Source organism: Rhineura floridana, chromosome 3, assembly GCF_030035675.1.
Source record: "Rhineura floridana isolate rRhiFlo1 chromosome 3, rRhiFlo1.hap2, whole genome shotgun sequence".
Classification (NCBI taxonomy): domain Eukaryota; kingdom Metazoa; phylum Chordata; class Lepidosauria; order Squamata; family Rhineuridae; genus Rhineura; species Rhineura floridana.
In genome coordinates this window covers 88,623,858-88,647,082 of record NC_084482.1, presented here as the reverse complement: position 1 = coordinate 88,647,082, position 23,225 = coordinate 88,623,858, and the positions used below count along the sequence as shown (strand labels likewise).

Genomic DNA, 23,225 nt, shown 5'->3' with positions numbered 1-23,225 from the left:
GACATCAATCTTGAGGAGATCACATAACAGCCTCCACTTGTGACCTGGCTGGGGATGTTTCTTTCATATTTAATGGCAACACTAGTAATCCATGCAGTGTGGAAAGCATGCAGAGCATTTTCCTGTCCTCATCACACCCCTGTTGAGGTATCAAGCTCAACACTGTTCCTGATTTACAGAAGCTGAAGCATTTTGACTTGCTTAAGACTAGCCTATCAGTTATTAACCTCAATGGGAAGCTGGTTTAGCAATCTGAACTGATGATTCTTTACTCCCAGTCAGTAGAAAAATGAGCAATGCTTAGGGCATTGCAACCAGGTCTATGTGGTTTCTGAAGTGCAGAAATGAATTGAAAGAATCCTAAAAAAGCCAAGAACTGCAACAATTCTCTCCCTGTTGGCCTTAGTGAATTTTTATTTCATTTTTAATTTGTATAGTTTTAAATTTAATGTTTTCCCTCCATGTCCTAGCAATCATAGGAACATAGGAAGCTGCCATATACTGAGCCAGACTGTTGGTCCAAATACCTCAGTATTGTCTACACAACTAGCAGTGGCTCTTCCCAGGTTTTCAGGCAGGGATCTTTTCCAATCCTACCTACCTGGGGATGTCGGGGATTGAACCTGGGACCTTCTGGATGCAAAGCAGATGCTGTACCACTGAGCTACAGCCCTTCTCCATAGCTCTTATTTTTAATCTTGACTTTCAGTTTGTATAATTTGAAAATGAAATGAATTAATTCCTTTCAATATCCTACCCCAGCTGTTCATGCAATAGGTATACAACAGGGAAATGTTATCGGTGAGGCATCAACTTCAGAGTAGGGATCGGTGAGAGGTCCACTGAATTCAGATTTAGCACCAGATTTTTCAATAGTCTGCATATTCTCCATCTTTGTGGAGTGATCCTGTTTGTTCCAAACTTCAACAGTTTTCCCCCGGCACCAGATTTTTTTCTCCTCAAACATTCCCTCAGATATATTGTTCTTTTATTGATTTTCCTCACAGCACAGCAGCACGTTCATCTCTCTCTCTCTACTACCCGCCTCCACTCAAATAATCCAAGCTTCAAGTGAAAGGAAGCAAGCCAACTCTTGACCATGTTAAGGACTCAGGGAACTGAAAGCATCTTTCCTCCTTTCCTTTCCAAAATGAAAACAGGCAGTCTCTGCTTGCTAACATGAAAAGCAGAGCTTGGAAAAGTTACTTTTTTGAACTACAACTCCCATCAGCCCAATCCAGTGGCCATGCTGGCTGGGGCTGATGGGAGTTGCAGTTCAAAAAAGTAACTTTTCCAAGCTCTGAAAAGTTACCAGCCTCAGTTACAACAGAGGAGGAAGAGGTGACAAAGCCATGTTCCTTTATTTATATTTTGAAAGAAAATATTGGTATGTTAACAGAAAATATTGATATCAATATCAATATTTTTGGAAAGGGAAAAACATTAGACTGGTAAAATCAGCAGATAGCTGAAAGAATGAACTCAAATTGATACTGCCTATTAGGTCGACAGAATGCTTTCAAAGCAGCACTGGCCAACAAATCCCATTGCTATTTCAGAGGTACAGAAGAATTCACATAGCAAGTCCTGTATTGGTTGTTTAGCTTCCTGTTGATCTAGGGTATGCATATATCAGGAATGGTATTTAATTTTGTGTAAAATTCCACAGGTGGCAGGTGTATTATTATTACTATAACTAATATTAGTATTAATATTGATATTGTGCACAATAGGACTTCTCCTCCTCTCCCCCACACACCCCAAAAATCTGTTGGGTCTCCTAGGCCTCTGGAGTAGATTTTGAGGGTGCACAGGGGGCTGCAGGGGAGAGAAGGAGAAATCAGTACAAGTGGAAGTCTGTTGCAAGAGTGAAATGGCAGGATTGGATACAACCCATTATGATTAGTTTGCAATGTGTATTTAAAGCAATGATTCACATGAACAGACATCATTATCTGCTATTGGTATCATGCAAACACATTCAGTTTCTCATTTTCTTTCATAACATCCTATAATTTAAGACTAACTTTTTACTGCCCCATGGGCTTATATTGTAACTTCCTCTCTGTGGTCTTTAGACAGAGGACAAGGAATTTGATTCGCTGGAAGAAAAGTTCCAATGCTTGGCATCGGCTGTAGCTGATCTGAAGGAGAATGTGGCATCTTTCCTGAGCAATACAGAGGTATTAGTATTCATTTACCTCATGCCTGAAGCTAGCTCATGGGTTGAGTACACAGAGTGGAAGCCTGAGCAGGGATTTCCCAGTGTAGCCTTGACAACTCATCATTGTCTATAACAAACATTCAGCAGCTGGTCAGAAAGAACTTGGAGAATCATGACTAAACATATGCCCATTCATATCAGAGTTTAAATCTTTTAGTTGGAATACAGGTACCCTGGCTCTTTAGCTCTGATTTCTGCAAACCACAGAGCAACTGCACTAATCCAAACTTGATTAAGGAAAACACGTGGATAGCATAGTCCATATGGAGTAATGCACTACAGTTGCACTGTGACTCCTTTTTATCTGGGGTCTAGTTTCCTGCAAATTAAGCAGACCAACACTTTTGTCACCTTACATTTCATTCCCCTTTTGTTCATTGCTTTTCTTGGAAATAATCTCCATATGTTTCGCATCTGTACGAGTGCATTTTTTTCTCATTCTTTTTTGAATTTGTGGGATGGGGCAAGGGTTTAAAAAGGAGGTACTTGAAATACGAACTCCCCCCCCCGAATAAGGCAAGCCCAATTTGGGCCTAGCACAGCCTCCTTCAAGCTTGCTTAACTTGAACTGAGGCTCACATCCAAGCATCCATGATCCTTGGCTGCAAATGACAGATGCACATGGCCGAGGAGAGCAAATAATGGGGATCCTTTGCCACCTGTTCCCCACTTAAAAAACATGGGGCCATTTCTGATATCATTTGCTAAGATTCTTATGTTCTTAAAATGGCTGTGGCTGCAGTGCAGAAATTTTCAGATGCGAGTCTGACACAAGCATCTGCCTACACCTTTGGGGTCTTCCTTGCCGTTTGCACATTTCAGGTGTTATATTAACAGGAAATTGAAAGGGAAGGAGTAAGTAAAAGAAATACTCTTTTGAGAGAGAAGCAGTAAATCTTCTTGCAGGAATTGGGGTAGTCCCAATGAGTAAAGTTTTGTAAAGAAGATGGGAACCAGACCTTAGAAAGTACACCACTGAAATGTTCCTTCCACTGCTCCTGAGTAATGGGCTGTGTACAGTTTCACCTTTCATTGTGGCATTATCGCTTTATGCCCCAAGCCATGGGAAACTAGCCAAGAGGCATCCAGAAAAACAATCTGCTCTGCTTGTCTGGCTGGCAGGAAAAGGAATCAGAAAAAGTGTCCTCAAAGTTGTTAACAGTGGTTGGCACACACTGAAATCCCTGCTCTTGAGATTCAGCACGTTGAACATGCTCAGGCTCCATGTCCTAGGGGAAATCCTGCTGGAGGTGGGAATAAACTCCTGGAATGATACAAACCAAGGGCGGAAATGACTCGACCTCCAACTGCATTGTTTGGCAGATTGGCAATGGCTTTTTAATTGCTCTGCTCTGCTCCCCTTCATACATCTGCACATATCAGTCCTTTTGATGCAAAGAAAGAGCCTAAACTTCATCCTCAAGCACTGTTGCAACATTACAGAGCACTCCCTAGAGTTCAGAATGCACCTCTTGAAAAAAATTAGAGTGTTCAGAAAATCTTTCCACTTTCCTTATTCTCACTATTGATTCTGATCTTTTCTTTTACAAGACCCTCTTTTCCTTCTCAACCGAAAAATACCTTCCCACACCCGCATCAGAAGTATGCCAGAATGAGGTTTTGGAGCACTATCTAAAAACACAACTGCCACTGAGAATTAGGGCTAATGGCCCCACACAATGCACTGTTTTAATTATTATCTTTATGTTTTTGAAGCACAACCAGGCTAAAATCAGCAAAGTGAAAACTATACAGTTAGCTAGGCAAAGCATTGATCTATGTCACTATTCTCTGCTTCCCAAATTCTATGGTTTGGGACTCTACAATAGATTGCAGAGGCTTTTATTGGTACACATTCAGACTCACAGCAATGAGTTATGAGACTTCTGAGGATTATCTAAAAATACATTTATTGCTGCTAATAGCCCTATGCAATTGGGTATTTCACCGATTGTCTATGCAGGTTATGTAACCAGGGCAGAAAGAAGAGTAACGTTTGGACCTGAAGATGAGACCACCCAGTGTATTCTGAAAAAAATGTCATCATGGACCTCTCTTTACTGGATCGCTATCAAAATTCTCTGCTTCTCTCTTATTTAGTAATTTTATTCTGTTAGCTACTCTGTGTTGTGGACAAACTGGTCAATTAATTAAAAATTAACTCCCTACTCTCGGAACATAAGAAGCTGCCATACCACATCTGAACAATGGTCCATCTAGCTCAGTGTTGCGCACACTGACTGGCAAATAGCTCTTCAGGATTTCAGACAGAATGTTCCTGGCTCTACCTGAATATGCCCAGGATTGAATCTGGGAACTTCTGCATGCAAATCAAGTGCTCCTACAACTGCACTATGACCCTGTCTTCCCTTCTTTCCTCCCACTGCTTGTTCCTTTGTCTGACTGAAAATGAATAACCATGAGGCATTTATGAGCCTTCTGACATGTTTTCTATTTGGCTTTTCTGAGTGCCCAAGAGAACCTGATCTAGCTCTTGTCACTGGATATGTCCTCAACAGAAACATAACTGAATCACCTCTTTATGTTATCAAGCTAATTTTTTGTTTCTTAGATGTTCCTCAGCTCTACACCACATGAGAACAAGCTGGAAATAGAAGGAGGGACTACTCAACAATATTGCCACCTTGCAGGAAAACTCCACAGCACTGTCTTTCCTGAGTTTGTAAGTACTGTCTTGGTTCTAGTTAAGCCTGGATGCAGAGGACCTCCCTAATGGGAGGAGGGTGTAGTTGATTTGCCTCACCTCCTGCCTGAGAACCTTTCAGTTTCCAAGTAGTACATTAGGTGGCTGCCTACCTCTGAGTAGGGATGAGGTCCATTGGCTGGTGCCAGTTCAAAAGCATTCTATTGACCCAACAGGCTGGTATCAATCTGAGTTCATTCTGTGTCCACAAAGCCATTGCTTTTAGAGATCTGGTTTTTTTCCTTGCAAAAAAATTGATGTTAATATTGATAATTTTAAAGGAAATATCAATAATTTTAAAGGAAGTATCAATATTTTGAAATATCAATAAATGAAAGGAAATAGTGATAAAATTATTGTTCTTAATATTGATATCTAGATATATATTTTTTTGAAAATGTTTTTGAAAATAGCCATAGGAAATCACTACATAAAATTTGATCCACGATGATAGATAACAAGCAGATTAATGGAAAATACAGTACCAAATCTGAATTGGGTGGAATTCTAGCGTATCCCTATCTCTGAGTAGGGATGGAAGGATCTGTCACTTTCCATTCTCTCTGTTTCTCATTCTTTCAATTTCAAATTCAGTTCTCCATGTTTCTGCAGCAGTTTTCAACGTTTTTTAAAAAGCTCAGGAAAATTCTGTAGCATTTTAGTACAAATTTCTCCTAAAAAAACACATTTTTATCTGCAATTTTGACTGATGTACACATTTTTGCAAACAAATTCTCCTAATATAATTCATTTTTGTATGTTCATTTTAATAATATTTTCATTCCTGTGCACACTTGCCCCCAAAACATGCATTTTTGTAAACAGTTTTTGGTTGGAGATGTGCATCGCAAAATTTGTATGTGTGAATTTTGAACAGTGGCTGTATTTCAGTTCTCATACTGTATTGTTTCAGAAAGTATGAATTTGATGAATTTACCTTTAAATGCAACCTGAATTGAATTTCTCCTCCATCCCTACCCTACCTCTCAGTCTTCACGTATGTTCTACTACCCTACAATATCTGCCTTGATTCCACAAACAATGAAAGTTTTATTTTGAACTGTATTCAGACTTGCGATGCTCGTTGCTGTAAAATGCCGCTGCAAATCTTTGTTAGGAACTGGGTTCCTTTGGACAGTTCATGTTGCATGGCAAGTGAGAAGGGAAGTCTGTTAGCTGATATGCTGCAGGGACCCAAAAGTAAGTTCCTTGAGTTTTTGAGCAGGAATTCCTCAGATCTAGTGCTTCTGATGTATCTCTAAGGGTGAAGAAGCCAGTGAGCCTCATTCCCAAAGACCTGTGTTCAGAGAGGTAAGAGGATACAGAGATTCCAGAACTGTCTTTGATTTTCCTCCCTTACAGAAGAAAAGGCTGGAACACCTGGTGTACCTTCCACTGTGCAACTTGTCAGAGACTCTGAAGGGGCCTCAAAAATTGATCAGGAAGCGCTTGGACAAGCAGCTGGACTATGAGGAATTTGAGGAGAAGAGGAATGAGACAGGCAGCTTGACATATGAAGAAGAGGCTGCCATGAATACTTATCTTGCCATTAATTCATTGCTTGTGTCTGAGCTCCCTGTGTTCAACCAGATGGCCCTGCAATGGCTAGGGCATATTCTCCGTAGTTTTGTGGCTCTCCTGCGGGATTTGGCCAAGCAAGTTCTCCAAAAGGCAGAAGGGGAGATTGTCCAGGTAAAGGATTAGAACAGATGCAGATGGTTATGTGGGGTTGTGGTCTTTGTGCCTAGAGCCAATAGCTACCTGTATCACCGTTCAGGCTTAGAGGTCCACATGAAGAGGTTGCTTGCAAACCTGTCATCTCTATTAAATACCGTTTGTTTGTTTGTTTGTTTATTTATACACACACACACATGCACACATACATACATATACCGCCCCATAGCCGAAGCTCTCTGGGCGGTTTACAGCAATTAAAAACAATAAAGACAAATATACAAATTTAGAACACAAAAAACAATTTAAAAACACAATTTTTTTTAAAAAACGATTTAAAAACACATGCTAAAATGCCTGGGAGAAGAGGAAAGTCTTGACCTGGTGCCGAAAAGATAACAGTGTTGGTTGCTGGGTTCTGCCTCAAGCATTGAGAAGAGAGCTGGAGCCCAAATTTGGGCTATAACATTTGATATATTATCAGCAAGGCTGCTGGGGAAAGAGCAAGAATTGCTTCCTCTCTCCCCTCCCCTCAAAGAAACAGCACATTAGGGAAAGGGAGTAGATATAACCAGCTGACCACTGCCCTTTAGAGTGCACAGAACGAACTGTCCCATACAACATCTGGGTAATATAAATGCACTCTCTTTTCCCTGCTTTTTATGAGCATTTTGCTATTATCTAATAAAGGGATATAGTTATTCTCCCATTTCTATTTCTAAAGCCATAGGTCTTTTTCTTGGAGAGGAGAACTGATTCTGTTCCTCCTGCCTGGCCAAAAATACATGCTTCAGCTATTTCAGCATTCTGCCTGAGCAGTGACCAAAACAGGATTGTTCTGAATCACTCAATTTCTCAAGTTCCCTTTCAGAGTTTCAGATCCTAATATGATCCCCTCCCCCCCCATGTCCTTTCCGTGCCCTTTCCCTGCGATACCAGCATCTGTGCTTGCTGCTTGTTTCCTTTCATCCAAATCTGGTAGGCTTCCCCACCAGCTACTCCACTAGCTACAGTTGCACATATTTTACTTAACTATTTCTAAAATGTCTTACTTGCCTTTCCATTGTGTGCTCAAGGCAATGCACTATAACGTAAACCTGCAATAATATCGACTTTAAACTTGCAAAACCACTAAAACCAACAAGCAAAATACAAAGCATGGTGCTTTTACCAACAGCTGAAAATATGCAATGAAGGCGCTTGTTCAGGATAGGTTCTTCCATAGCATGGGTCTACCGCTTGTTAATCAGGAGATCCAATCAGGGCTCATGCACCTATATCATGCCAAATCTTGGCCCATCCACTAACCCCCATTGGATCCTTCAGTCATGGTTCATTTGTTCAGCAGCAACCCAGCGGAAGAGGGAGTGAAGCATAACCACATATCAATGAAAAACCACAGACTTGTAAATGAAAGGAATAAGCCAATTTATTGATATACAAAGCTTAATGGTATTATAGGACTGATAGAAAATAAAACAAAGATAATATTTGAAACTACAGCAACTTAAAGTAACTTTAAAAATAACTTAAAACAGTGTGATATATACTTGCATGAGCTAATTAATGATGAACTATTATATGAACTAACAATAAAATAAAAATATGAACTAATAGCATTGAAAAAATGATTATAGATAGCAATTGTGTTATTCAGAGCACATACACTGTCATGTAACTCTTTACATTTAGCACAAAGTGCAGATCTATCCTATCTCCATCTTGACCTTGTGTTGAAAAAACATGTCTCACTACTGAGAAAGCTTCCCTCGGTATATTAGAAAAACTAGTGCAGACTTATTGAGTACACAATGGGATGGATCTAGATTGCAAACCTACAGCAAGCTCTAGCAAAACTTTGTTTGTTACAAATCTCATCTTTATTTTTTTTAATAAATACTTTCTCCCTGCTTTCCAAAAAGCTCCTTCTAATTCTACGGTTCTTCTTTACAGCTGCCATACAGGCATCTTCCTGCAGCTGATTTTTGGAAGATGGTGAAGGATACATTAAGCCAGGCTGATGATCAGCTGTGTTCCTACTGCAAGAAATTTGAGACTGTTATGCCAAGTCCTGTTGCAGAGGTACGATACTCAGAAAGGCTAGAGGGTTTTTCCTGCAGCACTTCTTCTCTGCCTCCCCACATGCATGATGGCAGGTTGAGACATGGATATTCACTAATAGGCAAAAAACATTGCAGTTTAAGAATGTACCTATAGCCCACAGATATTTCTATCAAACTTTAAAAAGCAGGGAAATTGGGCAGCTATAGTGAATGCACCAGGGGAGCAGGAGACCTGACCTCCTCTCTGAGATATTGGACTGTCCGACAAATTTGTCAAAATGCAAACACAATTTGGGTGGTCTTTCACAGTCCAATCCATTTCCTGTGTAGCTTGCAAGAATTTGGTAACAAGAATTTGGTATTATGTTCCATACGCCGCAGAGCATGTGTAGAGTTTAGTTAGGGACCTGAGTGAGTTAGCATAGAGACATGTATGAAGCGTTCTGCCTTTGATGTATCAATTACTTTAATAAAACAGGAATTACTCCCACCTTTGACTCCGTCTTGTGGCTCCCGCCCTGGGCAGGACCGTGGGATTTACTTCCATGCAATCACACTTAGGATAGGTAAAACTGACTAGGGGAGGAGGGAGGGAGGGCTGGAGTGGGCAGGGGAGGAGGAAGAAGGAAGAGGGGAGGGGAGGAGAAAGGGAGAGGAGAGGGGAAGGAGGGGAAAGGCAGGTCTGATCATTTGCATGCTTATTGAGTTCAATGGGATTTACTCCTATGCAATCACAGGGGATGGGGAGGGGGGAGGAGGAGGAGCAGGGAGGGGAGGAAGGGCAGAGGAGAGGAGGGGGATGGGAGCAGGCAGGAGGGGGAGGGGAGAAGGACAGGTTTGATCATTTGCATGTTTATTGAGTTCAGTGGGTGTAGGCATGAGTTTCAGGTTCCCCAGCTGTCAGAAGGCACGGAGGAACCAGTAGTTGTTGAATCTTCTCAAGACCTTGGGGAAGGTAGTGGGTTTTACGTCATGCCAATTCCCACGGAAGGCGCTGCCTCCAAAGAGGACAGTGCGCAGCCCCTGGACATGCCAGGAGAGCAGTTGGGCGATGTTTCGGAGTGCGCGCTCACTCCCCCTTTGAATGTGAAAAATCTATGCTGGCTATAGTATACAGCCACTCTTGTGGCTGTATAATTTCACATGGCATACAAGGGGGAAGTCACTCATTCCAGTGATGTTGTGGATACTATTCAATAGGTCCCCACATCACTTGAATAATCATATTCTTCACAATAGTTGTCCTAGCTTGGGCCAATAATTGGATTCCCCGTTGCTAAAATATTGGAATTAAAGAGGGAGAAGCACAATAATCTCAGAGTCGAAATTGGGGCTAGCCCTACCAATGGGGAGGATGAGGCAGACATCATTAGGTGATAGATTTTGGGATGCCTTTAAAGGGCAGCAAACTGTCAATTTTGCATGATTTATCACCCTTGCATGCTTAAACGTAGTGTGAGGTGTCTCTGAGGAAAGGTGTTTGCATTCCCTGCATTTTGTGAGTAACAGCTGTGCATTTATTGTTCTTTGAATAAATGTTTATAAAGGCCTTAGCTCTAGGTTTCCATATCCTTTATCACCAGACGATCTCTGTGGAAAGAGTGCAGCTGAGAGTGGCAGAAGCGAATGTAAATTTCCTTCCGCTTTTTTCCCACTGCTTATCTTCCTAACCTGTTTTTTTACCCACAAAATGAATACTTCCTCTGTCGTTTCCAACATTACATGCTGCCATCCTCTCTCTCTCTCTCTCTCTCTCTCTCTCTCTCTCTCTCTCTCTCTCTCTCTCTTTCTCTCTCTCTCTCTCTCTCTCTCTCAAATAAAAATAAAATAAAATAAAAAATATTCAAGGGAAACATATTTCCTACCAGGCTAATTGTGCAAATTATTTGTTTAAATGCAGAATCTGTTTGATTTGTAGGATTTATTTCACCATATTCTAAGTTATTTTAGTTCAGATGTGGCCACACCCTGCTTATTATGACTCATTCTCCAGTGTACCAATGTGGTAGCATAATCTACTGCAGGGAGATGTTTCTGACCCACTTCTTGCGCCTTTTCAACAGCCTCTTAGCCCTGAAGAAGAGAGGAGGGTCCTTTCGCTTGTGAGCAAACATGGCCCAGAAAAGCTGTATCAAGTGACAAGCAACATCAGCGGCAGCAAAAACATGGACTTGACACTGCAGAGGGGGCATATTGTGGCCCTCCTGCATGACAAGGACACCAAGGGCAACACTAACCGATGGCTGGTGGATACTGGAGGTACTGTAAGAGTTATAACAATCAATAAACCTTTTATTTGATACAACAGGCCAGTAGTTATGACACAGATTCTCCAACCCTGCCTTAGGGGCATGACTATTGCAGCTGTCATAATGAGCTCCTGCATTTCAAAATGTACCACCAATGGTGGCTGGTGCCCACTATATCGGGTGAGGCTGCTAAAAGATCACGGGGGTGTGGCCAAGTTGTTCTGGTTTTCTCCCCATCCTTCCTTGCAAACATGCATTGCTGTTTTACATATAGTTAGCAGAGCCTGGCTGGGAGTCCAGAGTCTGTGAGTTCAAATCCCTGCTTGTGTCTCCTGGGTGTCAAGGGCCAGCTAAAGATCACCCCCACAGTGTGTGGCTCAGGGTTACGTGCCCTGCCACCTGTGAAGCTGTGGGCAAGCTGCATAGTCCCAAGGAGCCCAGTTGCCCCCCAGCTGGCAGTTGCGGACAAAGAAGGGGCTGGCTTGTGCAGCTGTGGCAAGCTGAGCAGGCCCTAGCCAGCTGGGGAGGACTAGCCTCAGAGGGAGGCAATGGGAAACCCCCTCTGAACACCACTTACCATAAAAACCCATAAGTCAGGATCGAAGGCAGTCCATTTCCATTCAAACTGGAAAAAAAGTCTTACTTTGGTTCTGAAGAGGTCTCTGCTGGTATAGTTGCTTCTTTGCTGCGAAAAAAGTTGTGTGGCCTCCACCTGTTCTTATCTTCCTCCTTTGCAAAGAAACAGTAGAAACTTAAACACTGCAGTTGATTGTATTAATATTTAGCACCTAAGTGTCTAATCTCGGTTCAGCAGAGGCCCTGCTGTCACAATTTCTAGTGTGAGTTCATTCCACAATAACTGTACATTACTCAGAAGTTAAATCCCCACGGAATTCCATGGAGATTGGTCCTTGGTAAGTATGCACAGGAGTGTAGCCTGAACTGGTTAGTCATAGAATAGTAGAGTTGGAAGGGGCCTATAAGGCCACCAAGTCCAACCCCCTGCCCAATGCAGGAATCCAAATCAAAGCATTCCCGACAGATGGCTGTGCAGCTGCCTCTTGAATGCCTCCAGTGTTGGAGAGCAGTGTCGGAGAGTCAGAATGTTGCCTCACAGGACTGTTAACAAGGGACCCCATACATTTCCAAATCTATGAGAAAATCTGCCACAAACACCAACTTATTCATTTCGACATCTTTCCAGAATATGGAATAAATTGCAGGTAAATTAAGTGGACTAGGACCTGGGAGACACAGGTTAAAATCACCACTCAGCTGTGAAACTCTCTGTGTAACCTAGGGCCAGTTGCTGTCTCTCAGCCTAACCTACCTCATAAGGTTGTTATGAGGATCACATGAAAAAGGAGACCTATGGATGCTACGTTGAGCTCCTTGAAAGAAAGGTAGAGTGGATATAAATGTAGTTCTGATAAATAAGGAATAATCAAAATAAAATAAAAAACGATCTCCAGCCTGCAGGTTTGGAATCATGAAAAAAACCGCCTAAAAACAGGCCCTAGTGCAGTTTCCAAAAAAGGGCCTCCTCCTAGAAAGGAACACATGAAATAAGGTACCACTAAATAAATATTGTGCTATCTTCAAGTCTGACAAATTTATTATGATATAAGCTTTCATGGGCTATAAAACGTACTCTAAGCACGTGCAGTTTAACATTTATAACTCATTGTTTTTGCCCGGTTACCAACTCTCAGCCTTATCCTCGACAAACAAACGTACAGGGGAGGAAGGCAGCAATCCCCCCCCCAAAAAAAACATGGGGGCAAACAAATTTCCAGAAGAGGAAGGTGATATGACATGGGAGAGCAGAAATTCATGACCACAATATTCTTCCCCTTCCAACTTTTCTAAAAGTCCCTGTGAGCAAACAACCTTGCAGAAAGAAGAGTCCAGGTGGGACTATAGGAGATGTATTTACTGCAACCTCCTCTTAACTTGCCATAGCAACATTTTTGGATTAGGATTGGCTAAGTGGTGCACAGAGCTGATTGGCCAGATAACAGGAAACTGTTTGGCCAAAGAACAGTAGATTGACAGAAATGTTTGTAGAGCCTCTCTGAGTTCCAATAGAAGTATAAAATGTATATGGAACAAGGAAGTGTGTGTGGCTTTGAGATGGGGGACATAAATATTGCTTGACATTTTCCTTGGGAGGGCTGTGCCCCAGTGGACCAGTCTCCACTGTGTACAACTATGCTACTGCTGCTGATTGTGGGTTGCTGAGGCAGAGGGATGGGGTTCATTATAAAGTAAGGAAGCCGAGCCCAGTGACCTAGTCAGAACCATTGTACGTACCATATAGGGATGCGGGAGAAATTTGATTCAGTCTGCATCTAAAGGAAAACTCACAACATTTGCCCATTTTTTTTAAAAAATGCACTTTTTAAAACAATATACGAACAGAGAAAACAACCATCCTTCAAAATTTGCACTTCAGTGAATTTTGCAGTATAGTTTTCCAGTGAAGTAATGTGTACAAAAATGCATGTTCACTAATAGGCAAAAAAACTTGCAGTTTAAGAACATACCTCTAGCCCAGATATTTCTATCAAACTTTAAAAAGCAGGGAAATTGGGCAGCTATAGCGAATGCACTAGGGGAGCAGGAGACCTGACCTCTTCTCTGAGATATTGTACTGCCCTACAAATTTGTCAAAATGCAAACACAATTTGGGTTGTTCTTTCACAGTCCAATCCACATCCTGTGTAGCTTGGAAGAATTTGGTAACGTGTGCCTCTGAGTCATATATGGTGAGTGGTGGCAACACCTGCCATCTCCAAAGATGGAGAATTACATTTTTGTGTTTGTTGGTGTTCTTACTTTGCTTCTTTCCCGTGTTACTACTGTTTTTACAGAGAATCTAACCTAGAAACAGATTAAAATATGTTGCTACCTAAGCAATGAACCTAGCTGTTGGAAAAAAACAAACTTGGCCTGCCCAAGATGTATGTTTTCAGCCTGTTATACTTACACCACTCCACTTAAGGAAGGGTGGGCATGGTCAATTAAAAACATAGAGCTCACCTAGAAATCTGCAAGAATATATTCCACCTTCCACTGTTTTATCTTGTGCAAACTGAGACACTCCTCATGTCCATTGGAGACTATTCTGCAGAATAGTCAGTGCCATTGTTCCACAACTGTTTTTGCTGAACTTCACATATTCACAGAAACAGAAGCAAAAGAAGATGATTTACTATAAGAAACTTCACTGACGTTGTAAAGTAAATCAAACATATTGACACTGACTATCTGAACTATATTATATCAACTGTGTTAATACTGTTGCTTCCTCCCTGCTAAAACAAGATCAGTACAGCACATGTCATGTTTCTGTTATTGCAGGTGTTGCCACCACTCACCATATGCTCAGAGGCACATGTTACCAAATTCTTCCAAGCCAAACAGGAAGTAGATTGGACTGTGAAAGACCAACCCAAATTGTGTTTGCATTTTGACAATTTTGTAGGGCAGTACAATATCTCAGAGAGAGGTCAAGTCTCCTACGCCCTTGGTGCATTCACTATAGCTGCCCAATTTCCCTCCTTTTTAAAGTTTGATAGAAATATATGTTGGCTATAGGTACGTTCTTAAACTGCAAGGTTTTTTTTGCCTATTTCTCTGCTTTTAAATCCAGGAGGTAAGAAATGGGATCCTGTGCAATTTTTCTGAGAGTGGATTAATCATTTGCATGCTTATTGAGTTCAATAGGATTTACTCCTCTGCAATCTCCTCTGGGATTCAATGGGATTTACTCTTCTGCAATCATGGATTGCATAGGTGAAACTGACCAGGGGGGATGGGGAGGGGAGGAGGAGGAAGGGCAGAGGGAGGAGGGGGATGGGAGCAGGTGAGAGGGGAGGAGGAGGGCAGGTTTGATCATTTGCATGCTTATTGAGTTCAGTGGGATTTATTCCCATGCAATCATGCTTAGGATAGGTAAAACTGACCCTGGGGAAGGAGGAGAAGAGGGAGGGAGGGAGGGCTGCAGTGGGCAGGGGAGGAGAAAAAAGGAAGAGGAGAGGGGAGGAAGAAGGGAGGAGGAAGGGAGAGGAGAGGGGAAGGAGGGGAGGGGACGGAAAGGGGGAAGGAGAGGAGGAAGGGGAAAGGCAGGTCTGATCATTTGCATGCTTATTGACTTGATTAACTCCCATGCAATCATGCTTAGAATAAGTAAAACTGACCATGGAGGACGGGGAGGGGAGGGGAAGGAGGGGGGAGGGAATTGGAAGAGGATGGGGAGGGAAGGGGCAAAAGGGAGGGGAGGGGAATGGGGAAAGATGGGCAGGTTTGATCATTTGTATGCTTATTGAGTTCAGTGGGATTTATTCCTGTGCAATCATGCTTAGATTAGGTAAAACTGACCATGGAAGAGGAGGAGGTGGAGGGGACAGGGGAGGGAAGGAGGAAAGGAGGGGAAAGGGATAGGAGGGAGGAGGAGAGGAGGGCAGGTTTGATCATTTGCATGCTTTTTGAGTACATTGGGATTTACTTCTGTACAATCATGCTTAGGATAGGTGAAACTGACTGGGGGAGGGGCAGGGAGGGGAGGAGGGGGAAGGGTACAGGGAGGGGGAGGGAAGGAGATTACATGGGTGGGCACTGGGCAGGATGAAAGCCACTTTGCTTTCCAAAAGGAAAACTTTGTGAACAGTATCGGTATTTTTCAGGGTATCCCCCACCTTTTTATTCAGCAACAGGCACATGTAGTCTCCCACCCAACTTTAAACCAAAGCTGTCCCTGGCCACATCCACACCAGACCTTTATTTCAGTCTAGAAAGTTATGGCTTCCCTCAAAGAATCCTGGGAACTGTAGTTCGTGAAGGGTTCTGAGAGTTGCTAGCTCCTTATACCCTCACAGAGCTACAGTCCCCAGAAGAGGGGCTGACTGTTAAACTACTCTGGCCACTGGAGCTCTGTCAGGGGAATAAAGGTCTCCTAACAACTCTCAGCACCCTTCACAAACTACACTTCCCAGGATTCTTTGGGGGAAGCCATGACTGCCTAAAGTAAAATAAAGGTGTGGTGTGGCCCCTGATTAGCCAAGCCAAATAGCTGTGAGTCTGGCTTTTAGAGCACTGACAGTTGGTTCTTACTGAGCATGCCTAATGTAATAATAGACTTCAATGTTAAATTTCTTAAATTAATTAAGACAGGCATTTTTTCAGCTTTTCAACTGCAGAAGATGAAGGTCAGAGTATGGGGCAAAGTCAGTAATAGGCACTCTGGGAACATTGCTGATTTTTAATTAATTTCAACAAATTATGAGACCACTGACAGAAAAAAGTCCAACAGGGATCTGGATTTTCTCTCTCTCTTGTTTTACCCTTTGAACTCTCGATTCTCTCTGACTGTTTTGTGTGTCGTCATAAAAACCTAGAGGGTTGTTAACCAAGCGTTTTTGAGTTCAGGACTATAAGTTTTGTAATTAATAAAAACTGAATACAAAAATACATTTATTAGGAGAAATTCACACGAACATGCTGACAAATTTTCATGAGTTTTTTTTTAAATCTCAGATTGTTGCAGAAATATGGAAAATTGAATTTAAGATTGGAAGAATGAGAAGATGAGAGAACAGAAATTGACAGATTTGTCTATCCCTATATTATGAGAGGGAAGGGAAAAAGTCTTAAGGCACATGTGGGGTAGCTAGTCTGAAGCATGCTTGATGTCCCCAGTGATTTTGTGTCTTGCATAATGCACAAAAAAGCAGAAGGAAGAAGTGAGCTCATGACTTCCCTGTCTTAGCAGGCATACTGCTGCAGTTGCTAGGGTCCTGGTGACAAGAAACAGGATGACCAGCAGCCTGTGGCTCCAGGCAGGCAAACCAAGCCCATCAACCTCAAGGGCCAAGAGGATAGGTGGTGGCTGGCCTACAAACTGTCTGCTCCTTGTTGATGCTTTATTCAGAGCAAGATCAGAGAATATATTTTCTTTCTTCCCAAACCCTCCTTTTTTGCTATGTGTCCTTTTTCTAAATGCTGCTCTTCTCTCTGCCCCTTTTTCTCCTTTCTCTTCCTGCATTTGTTTTCCTTTCATTTCCAATCCATTTTTCTTTCTTTGTCCTTTACAAATTAAATTCCTCCCCCCATTTAATTTTGCTTCCAGTCTCTCCCTCTCTTCCCATATCTTGTGTTGGAATTGCTTTTAATATTTTTTTAAAAAAACCTTTTTTTCCTAAACAATATGTTTTTTAACCCTTTTTATTGAAGATGTTTTAAACATTTTTTAAAAAAATGTTTTTAAAGTTGTTTTGTTTTAATGTATTTTAAGGTCTGTTTTTATGATGTTTTAAAATGTTTTTACTGCTTTTGTTTGCCACCCTGGGCTCCTGCTGGGAGGAAGGGTGGGATGTAAATTAAATAATAAATAATAAATAAATAAAAATCTTGTTCTGAGTCTCTCACTCTCCCCCCCATATATATAATATTCCCTAAATCATTATACACCTCATCCTGCACTTTTTTATTCCTCTCCCCACTCTGTTCTTCTTTCCTTTCACTAGTACCAATCACACATTCTCTCTCCACTGCCCCAAGACTGCCTTTCTGTCCATTCCTTCTTTTTTGTTCAATATAAACTTTTCCAACAATACCAAACCTCTTAATTCCCTTCACTGTACTGAGAGTGGTCATCCGTCCATCCGTCCATCCATCCACAGTGATCAATAAAAGCAGAAGGCTGTACCTTGTGGCAGAACCCTGCCAACTTGACCACAACTGTCTTATGTGCCATGCAGGACCAAGGGGTTATGTCCCATCTGAGAAACTCCAACCATATCATCTAGTCCAAAACGAAAAGCCCAGAATGCAGATGATGGCCCCTGGAGGTGGTGTTAAGAAGATGCATCATTCTTACAACTTGCCTCTGACTCCCAGCCCACCAGTTCATTTCAGGACACCAGCTTTACAGGTAAGTAGAATATTTCGGCAATGAATCTTCCTTTCTTTTCTTCCATTGTTGCTAGCATATTGTAGGATATATACATGCAATGGAAGACAGAAGACATTCTCTTGTGCTGTTGTGTAGATCTGTATTTCAGATACTCAAACCTGTGCAATCTTTCTAAGAAACTTTTTAGGTATTTTGTTTAAAATATTATCTTGGCTGTCGGGATATAAACCATATCAAAATAGCCTTGGATTAGCCCAGCTACATGTGTCTGGGCCAAGACACTTTGCTGCTTGGGGCACAGCAGCAAATGCTAACAGGCCCCCTTACATACGCACACACAACAATGTGCATATTACCTTATACCTGTCAAGTTATTTTACCACTTGAAGCAGAAAATGCCATAAGTGCCTCTCCCTTGGAATAACCCCCCCAACAATAATAATTAACAATTTGTTGTCCTTTCATGACGCCCGAAACCAGCTGCTTGATGGCACTCTGCCTAATGGTAGGGCCAGGCCTGTACTTGAGGCATTGGATACAGTTGAAATGAAACTGGGTCAGATTTTGGAGTAGGCAAGATACAGGTAAGCAAAGGGAAAGATGCCATTAGCAGTGAGTCAAAACAATGACAGGGTAAAGCAAGGTGACTAGCAGACAGCAGTATAGGAGTGCCCCTTCTTTTCACATTCAAAAAGGCTGGCTAATGTGGTTAAAGCCTTGTGTGCACCCAAATGCCTGTGTGAGGCACACTTGCACATTTCTACCATCTGTACAAATATACAAATCTGGAATTTTGCACAGGGTTGAAACCAGGACTGCCTTCATTCTGTGTTTGAAGAAACAAAAACATTCTGCGCAAGAAAATCTAAATTCTGCCCCATCTATAATGTTGTGCAGATGTGCATATATTTATATATTTTGAATCAATTAATCTGCTTCTGCACTGAAGCTCCTCCCCAAACACTTCAAGGGGATCTGTTCAGCTTTATCCCCACCCACACCAGTTTTTAAGGTATCATCAGACATCATCTCTCTCTAGACACTTTCAAACCTTTCTCTGCCAGTTCTGTGCCTAGTCCCAAATTTCATAAAATAGTGGCACACGTGCCCACACACAGACACACAATTATAGCCAACCTAGGATTTCCTCCTGAATGTTCATCTTATTTTCAGGATTGGTACAAATATTTTTGCTGCTCAAGGCAAACGGAAATTTTCTTCACTCATTTTCTTGTTTCTTATTGTGTGCTGAGCAGCATACAATAGCACATTGTTAACAGAACAATTTTATTGTTAATAACGAGCACATGATCAAGAATTGACTGGAATACTATTTTCTTATTTTCTTTCCTAATATCTCTCATTTTTGTCCCTCCTCTTTGCAATCAGCTTAGACTGGCTAGTAGAAGTCAAACGGTTCTTCCTCATATTCCCTGCAGGTGATACAATTCAGTCATGTGCATCCCCTCCAATAATACAGGCAGTGGTTTGCTTTTCAAGATCAGTGTATGGCACAGCATGACCTAACTCATCATTCCTCAACCTTTTGCTTCCAGATATGTTGTACAATAACTCCCATAATCTCAGATCATTGGCCATGCTGGCTGTGGCTAATGGGAACTGGATCCAGAGCTTGGAAAAGTTACTTTTTTGAACTACAGCTCCCATCAGCCCAATCCAGTGGCCATGCTGGCTGGGGCTGATGGGAGTTGTTGTTTTAAAAAAGTAACTTTTCCAAGCTGTGACTGGATCCAACAACACCTGGAAAGCACCAGGCTGGGGAAGGCTGGCCTAGCCACTGCAGTGCCATAAACTTCAATATGCCTGCCTCCCTCTCCATGATATCCACACAGCTGAGACAGGCATCACACATAGTAGCCTAGTTTGCCCCTGTGGTTGGACAGCTTCTGTTTCTTCTTTCCTTTAATTACATGTCTTTGCTTTCCTCAGGTAGTTGCTGGGTATCCATTCACAGCCAGGAGCAATCATGAGGTCAGCTTGCAAGCAGGCCAGCCAGTGACTGTCTTGGAACCTCATGATAAGAAGGGATGCAAAGATTGGAGCTTGGTTGAGGTGAATGGCCAGAGGGGCTATGTGCCTTCCAGCTACCTGGTAATGGTGCCTACCCCAGAACCACCTGGATGGGGCTCACCTGTTTTGCCATATCCAGCTCAGCAAACGTAACTGTAAGGAGGTACTCAATTTCAGAATCTGGCCATACTTTCCCTTCCTGCCCTTTCCATTTCCTCCATGGGACTTGTCATGTCATGCAGTAAACAAAGAGGCAGGTAAAGGGACCAGCAGATCTGTGGATTGGCATGAGTGCCAAGAGTAGATTCATTGCCGCCCTGGGCTCCTACTGGGAGGAAGGGTGGGATGTAAATAAATAAAATAAAATAAATCAATGTCATGTATGTATTGAAAAGATGGGAATGAATATGGGTGTGCAGCTGCACAGGGTGCCCTGACTTTTTAAATTTTATTTTCTTGACCTAGCACCTTCCACAAGTTCTCTGGGGGAAGCATCTAATACTGTACAAATCTAGGCCTAGGCTCAAGATCTCTGCATCACTGGCCTTAACTGATAAATGGATGTTCCCAAACCAAAGGTCCCTGTGAAATGTGGCAAGTGCATTAGAGGGATAGAAGATTGATGTATTTCTTTCCATGAAAACCATCTCAATCTGCATCGATAGGCTTCCTCAATAAAGAGACCATGTGTCATAGGTTAGTGGGAACACCCTTTCTGTTTTCATTGAAGTAATGTTCTCCTTTTGATACTATGTCAGCAGGAAAACAGCCAAAGAAAGTGGCTCAGTGTTTGCCACTGATGTACGTGGCCCACTTCCAAAGTTGCTGCTAAGCCCAGTTTTTTTCTGTGGTAGTAAATCCATTTTAATAAACTAGATAAAAGTGCTGCAACATATGCTTGCTGTAGGTAGAATCATAATATATTTATTATGTAGCCCGGCTCTGATAGGCAAGTTGAAGTATCTGAAGCAAAGATAACTAAAAGTCAAGGAGGAAAAAATGGTCAGCAGGGCAGGTGAGAATGCAAGACTGCAAAATATTACAGGAGTTATGGAGGAAGTAAAATGCCAGACTCTAAGGTCTGGTTCACACAATCGATACAACACAAATATGGCCCTTTACTTGTTTTTGGTTTGCTTTCCTTCGGAAAGGAAAGGGGGGAAAGGAAAGGCACAAAGAAACAAACTGAAGTCCTTCTCCAGGCTTATGGATCATATGATGCTACAGCAACTAGAAGTAGATCGCGGGGGGGGGCAGAGCCTCTATGTTTGCTTCCTGCAGGTGGGTTGCTGTTGCTTACTGAGGGGGAGGGAAGAGGCAGTCGAGAGGTTAACATGGTGCAAATGTGCTGGCAAGGATGCCACATTGGCTCTCCTGGTACGTTTGCACTGCTGCCTCCCCCCTCCCCCCCAATAATAATGACTTACCTGCCGAGAAGCTAGCGTGGCAGCTCTGCCCTACCCAGCAACCCAATTCTGGCAAGGACTACTCTGATGTGCTGTTTTATCACTAATGCAGAAAAGAATAAATTGAAAATAATGGTAAGAACAGTAACATCCATTTCTTTCTTACCCGCCCTTCAGCATAAATTCCCAAGGTGGGTTACAGTGCTTTAAAAATGAAAGATTAAAATCAGTTTAAACAATTTACGATCAGAAGAATAGGGTGGGTTTTTACAATTCATGTACCAGGTGTCAAAGGCTAGGATTAATGAGGTGCCTGTTCCATAGAAATAGGAGAACTTTGAGTGAGGGGAGCCATAGCTATGAGATCACCATGGTCCCAGGTATGCCTAAATATAGATGTACATTCAATGCTACCAGTCAAAAGAATATACTCATCTTTCCCACACTCACGTACTCACAATAATCTCAGAATGGTTTTGGCACCAGCATCAAAAACCAATGTCTTCATTTACCTGAAGGATCAAGACTATGTGAAACATTTAGATGTACTAATGCTCCTGTATGTGGCTGATAATGCAGCTCATGCCATTTTAAAATTTAGCAGGGCTCTTCAGGTGTAGCTCTTGAAAAATACATGGGTTTGCTCTTTGATGTACAACATTTGATGTGAGCTGGAGGACAAAAGATGTGGATAACATTATGTTGTAATTGATCCTCTGGATCAACACTGCACATCCCAACACACAGGTTGAAGTTGCTTCGCTTTGTGAGAGGCTGGTGGAGCAGCAGCCAAGTGAGGATCTTGCTCCCCAAAGCTTCTTTTGGCTTTTATTTTTATTGTAGAGTTTTAACTCTGAAATAGCTGCTACTCTGTGTCTGTATAAACATTGCCAGAAGAAGAAGTAAGGTTATCATCGCACCACTAATGTCAATAACGTGGGCTATCCCAATCATGTGAATTGAGTATGAAATGTCTGACTCCTCTTATGTGTGTCAGAGAAAGGACACTGCTGCGTATTGCAATCTGTGGATGCTCCTATAAAATGCCTTATTTAATTTGATACCAGGAACCACTGATGACGATGCTGTGATTCCTGTGTGACCATTCCGCTATGTTTCAGGCTCTTTATAATTGCTGTTTTGCACTGCATTAACTGTGAGAAGTAAACAGTATTGATCCTCCATTCAAAAATGGCTTTGAATTATGTTTTTAAATTGTGAACTTATAATGTATTACTTGAATTGCATACACGCTTGCAAAACTTTTTCTTCTCATGTCTTACATGCCTTATGTACCTGCAAGTTCACAGTTTCACCACCAGATGTCTCAGCTAACTTATTTGTCTAGTGAATACATGCCAGGCAGTCCTAGAGGTGGCACCTTACGCTTTAGGCACAGATTTATAGAGAGGGTGAGGACTACATTCGCTGCTTGTTCTCCTGTCTCCCATAGGCAGGGTTTCATTCCTTCTTGAGAGATCCAAACTTGCTTCTAGTGAACCACTTCTCAGTTTAGCTTCAGGGTAGGTTTGCAGCTAAATAGTAGTTAAACAGGAACAGAATATTGTGCTGCTGCTGCTACATGCAAGCTCTAGGAAAGCGGTACTTCTTGCAACATGATCTGTCAAGCATTTAAATTAACTGAAAGGGAGAGTTGGGGTAAGATTGAAGAGAGATGTAGTAGCCATCATAGCTGCTAGTAAGGTATGTGTGAGAGAGAATGGAGGCGGGATGGTAGTAAGGGAGAAGCAGAGGAGGCGAGCGCTACATATGTATAGCCACAAAGTAGATGTTTCCAGTAGGATGTGGCATGAGGATTCGGTATGTATTCCACTACGTTGTTCTTCAGTGTGCCCCTGCCTCACTACAGCAGGATTAGGGTACAGTATGAAGTCATCCACAAAGTAACACTGGGCATGCCAGATATGGAAGGAAGGAAGGAACCAATCAACCCACCA

At 42.1% G+C, this 23,225-nt stretch overlaps 1 protein-coding gene and 1 long non-coding RNA gene across 6 annotated transcripts in view; one reads left to right on the top strand and one right to left on the bottom strand.

Annotated features, from left to right (window-relative positions):
- The window catches only part of ARHGEF37 (Rho guanine nucleotide exchange factor 37), a 92,979-nt gene extending 70,520 nt beyond the window's left edge, over positions 1 to 22,459 (top strand). For all 4 annotated transcript variants that reach the window (XM_061616845.1, XM_061616843.1, XM_061616841.1 and 1 more), the window contains 7 exons: positions 2,079 to 2,183; positions 4,797 to 4,907; positions 6,291 to 6,620; positions 8,556 to 8,684; positions 10,729 to 10,924; positions 17,676 to 17,848; positions 19,781 to 22,459. In XM_061616845.1, coding sequence (XP_061472829.1) covers positions 2,079 to 2,183; positions 4,797 to 4,907; positions 6,291 to 6,620; positions 8,556 to 8,684; positions 10,729 to 10,924; positions 17,676 to 17,848; positions 19,781 to 20,014 — 1,278 coding nt within the window. In that variant the 3' untranslated portion in view covers positions 20,015 to 22,459. The remainder of the gene's footprint in view (positions 1 to 2,078; positions 2,184 to 4,796; positions 4,908 to 6,290; positions 6,621 to 8,555; positions 8,685 to 10,728; positions 10,925 to 17,675; positions 17,849 to 19,780) is intronic.
- Positions 8,151 to 17,756, bottom strand: LOC133380154 (uncharacterized). 2 transcript variants are annotated; one of them, XR_009761373.1, is made up of 3 exons: positions 17,537 to 17,756; positions 11,492 to 11,643; positions 8,151 to 8,777 (listed from the first exon to the last, which is right to left on the bottom strand). It is a non-coding gene; the product is annotated as an uncharacterized LOC133380154 (long non-coding RNA). The 2 variants fall into 2 exon arrangements; XR_009761372.1 differs by having other exon boundaries at positions 17,624 to 17,756.
- Positions 22,460 to 23,225: the final 766 nt, after the last annotated feature.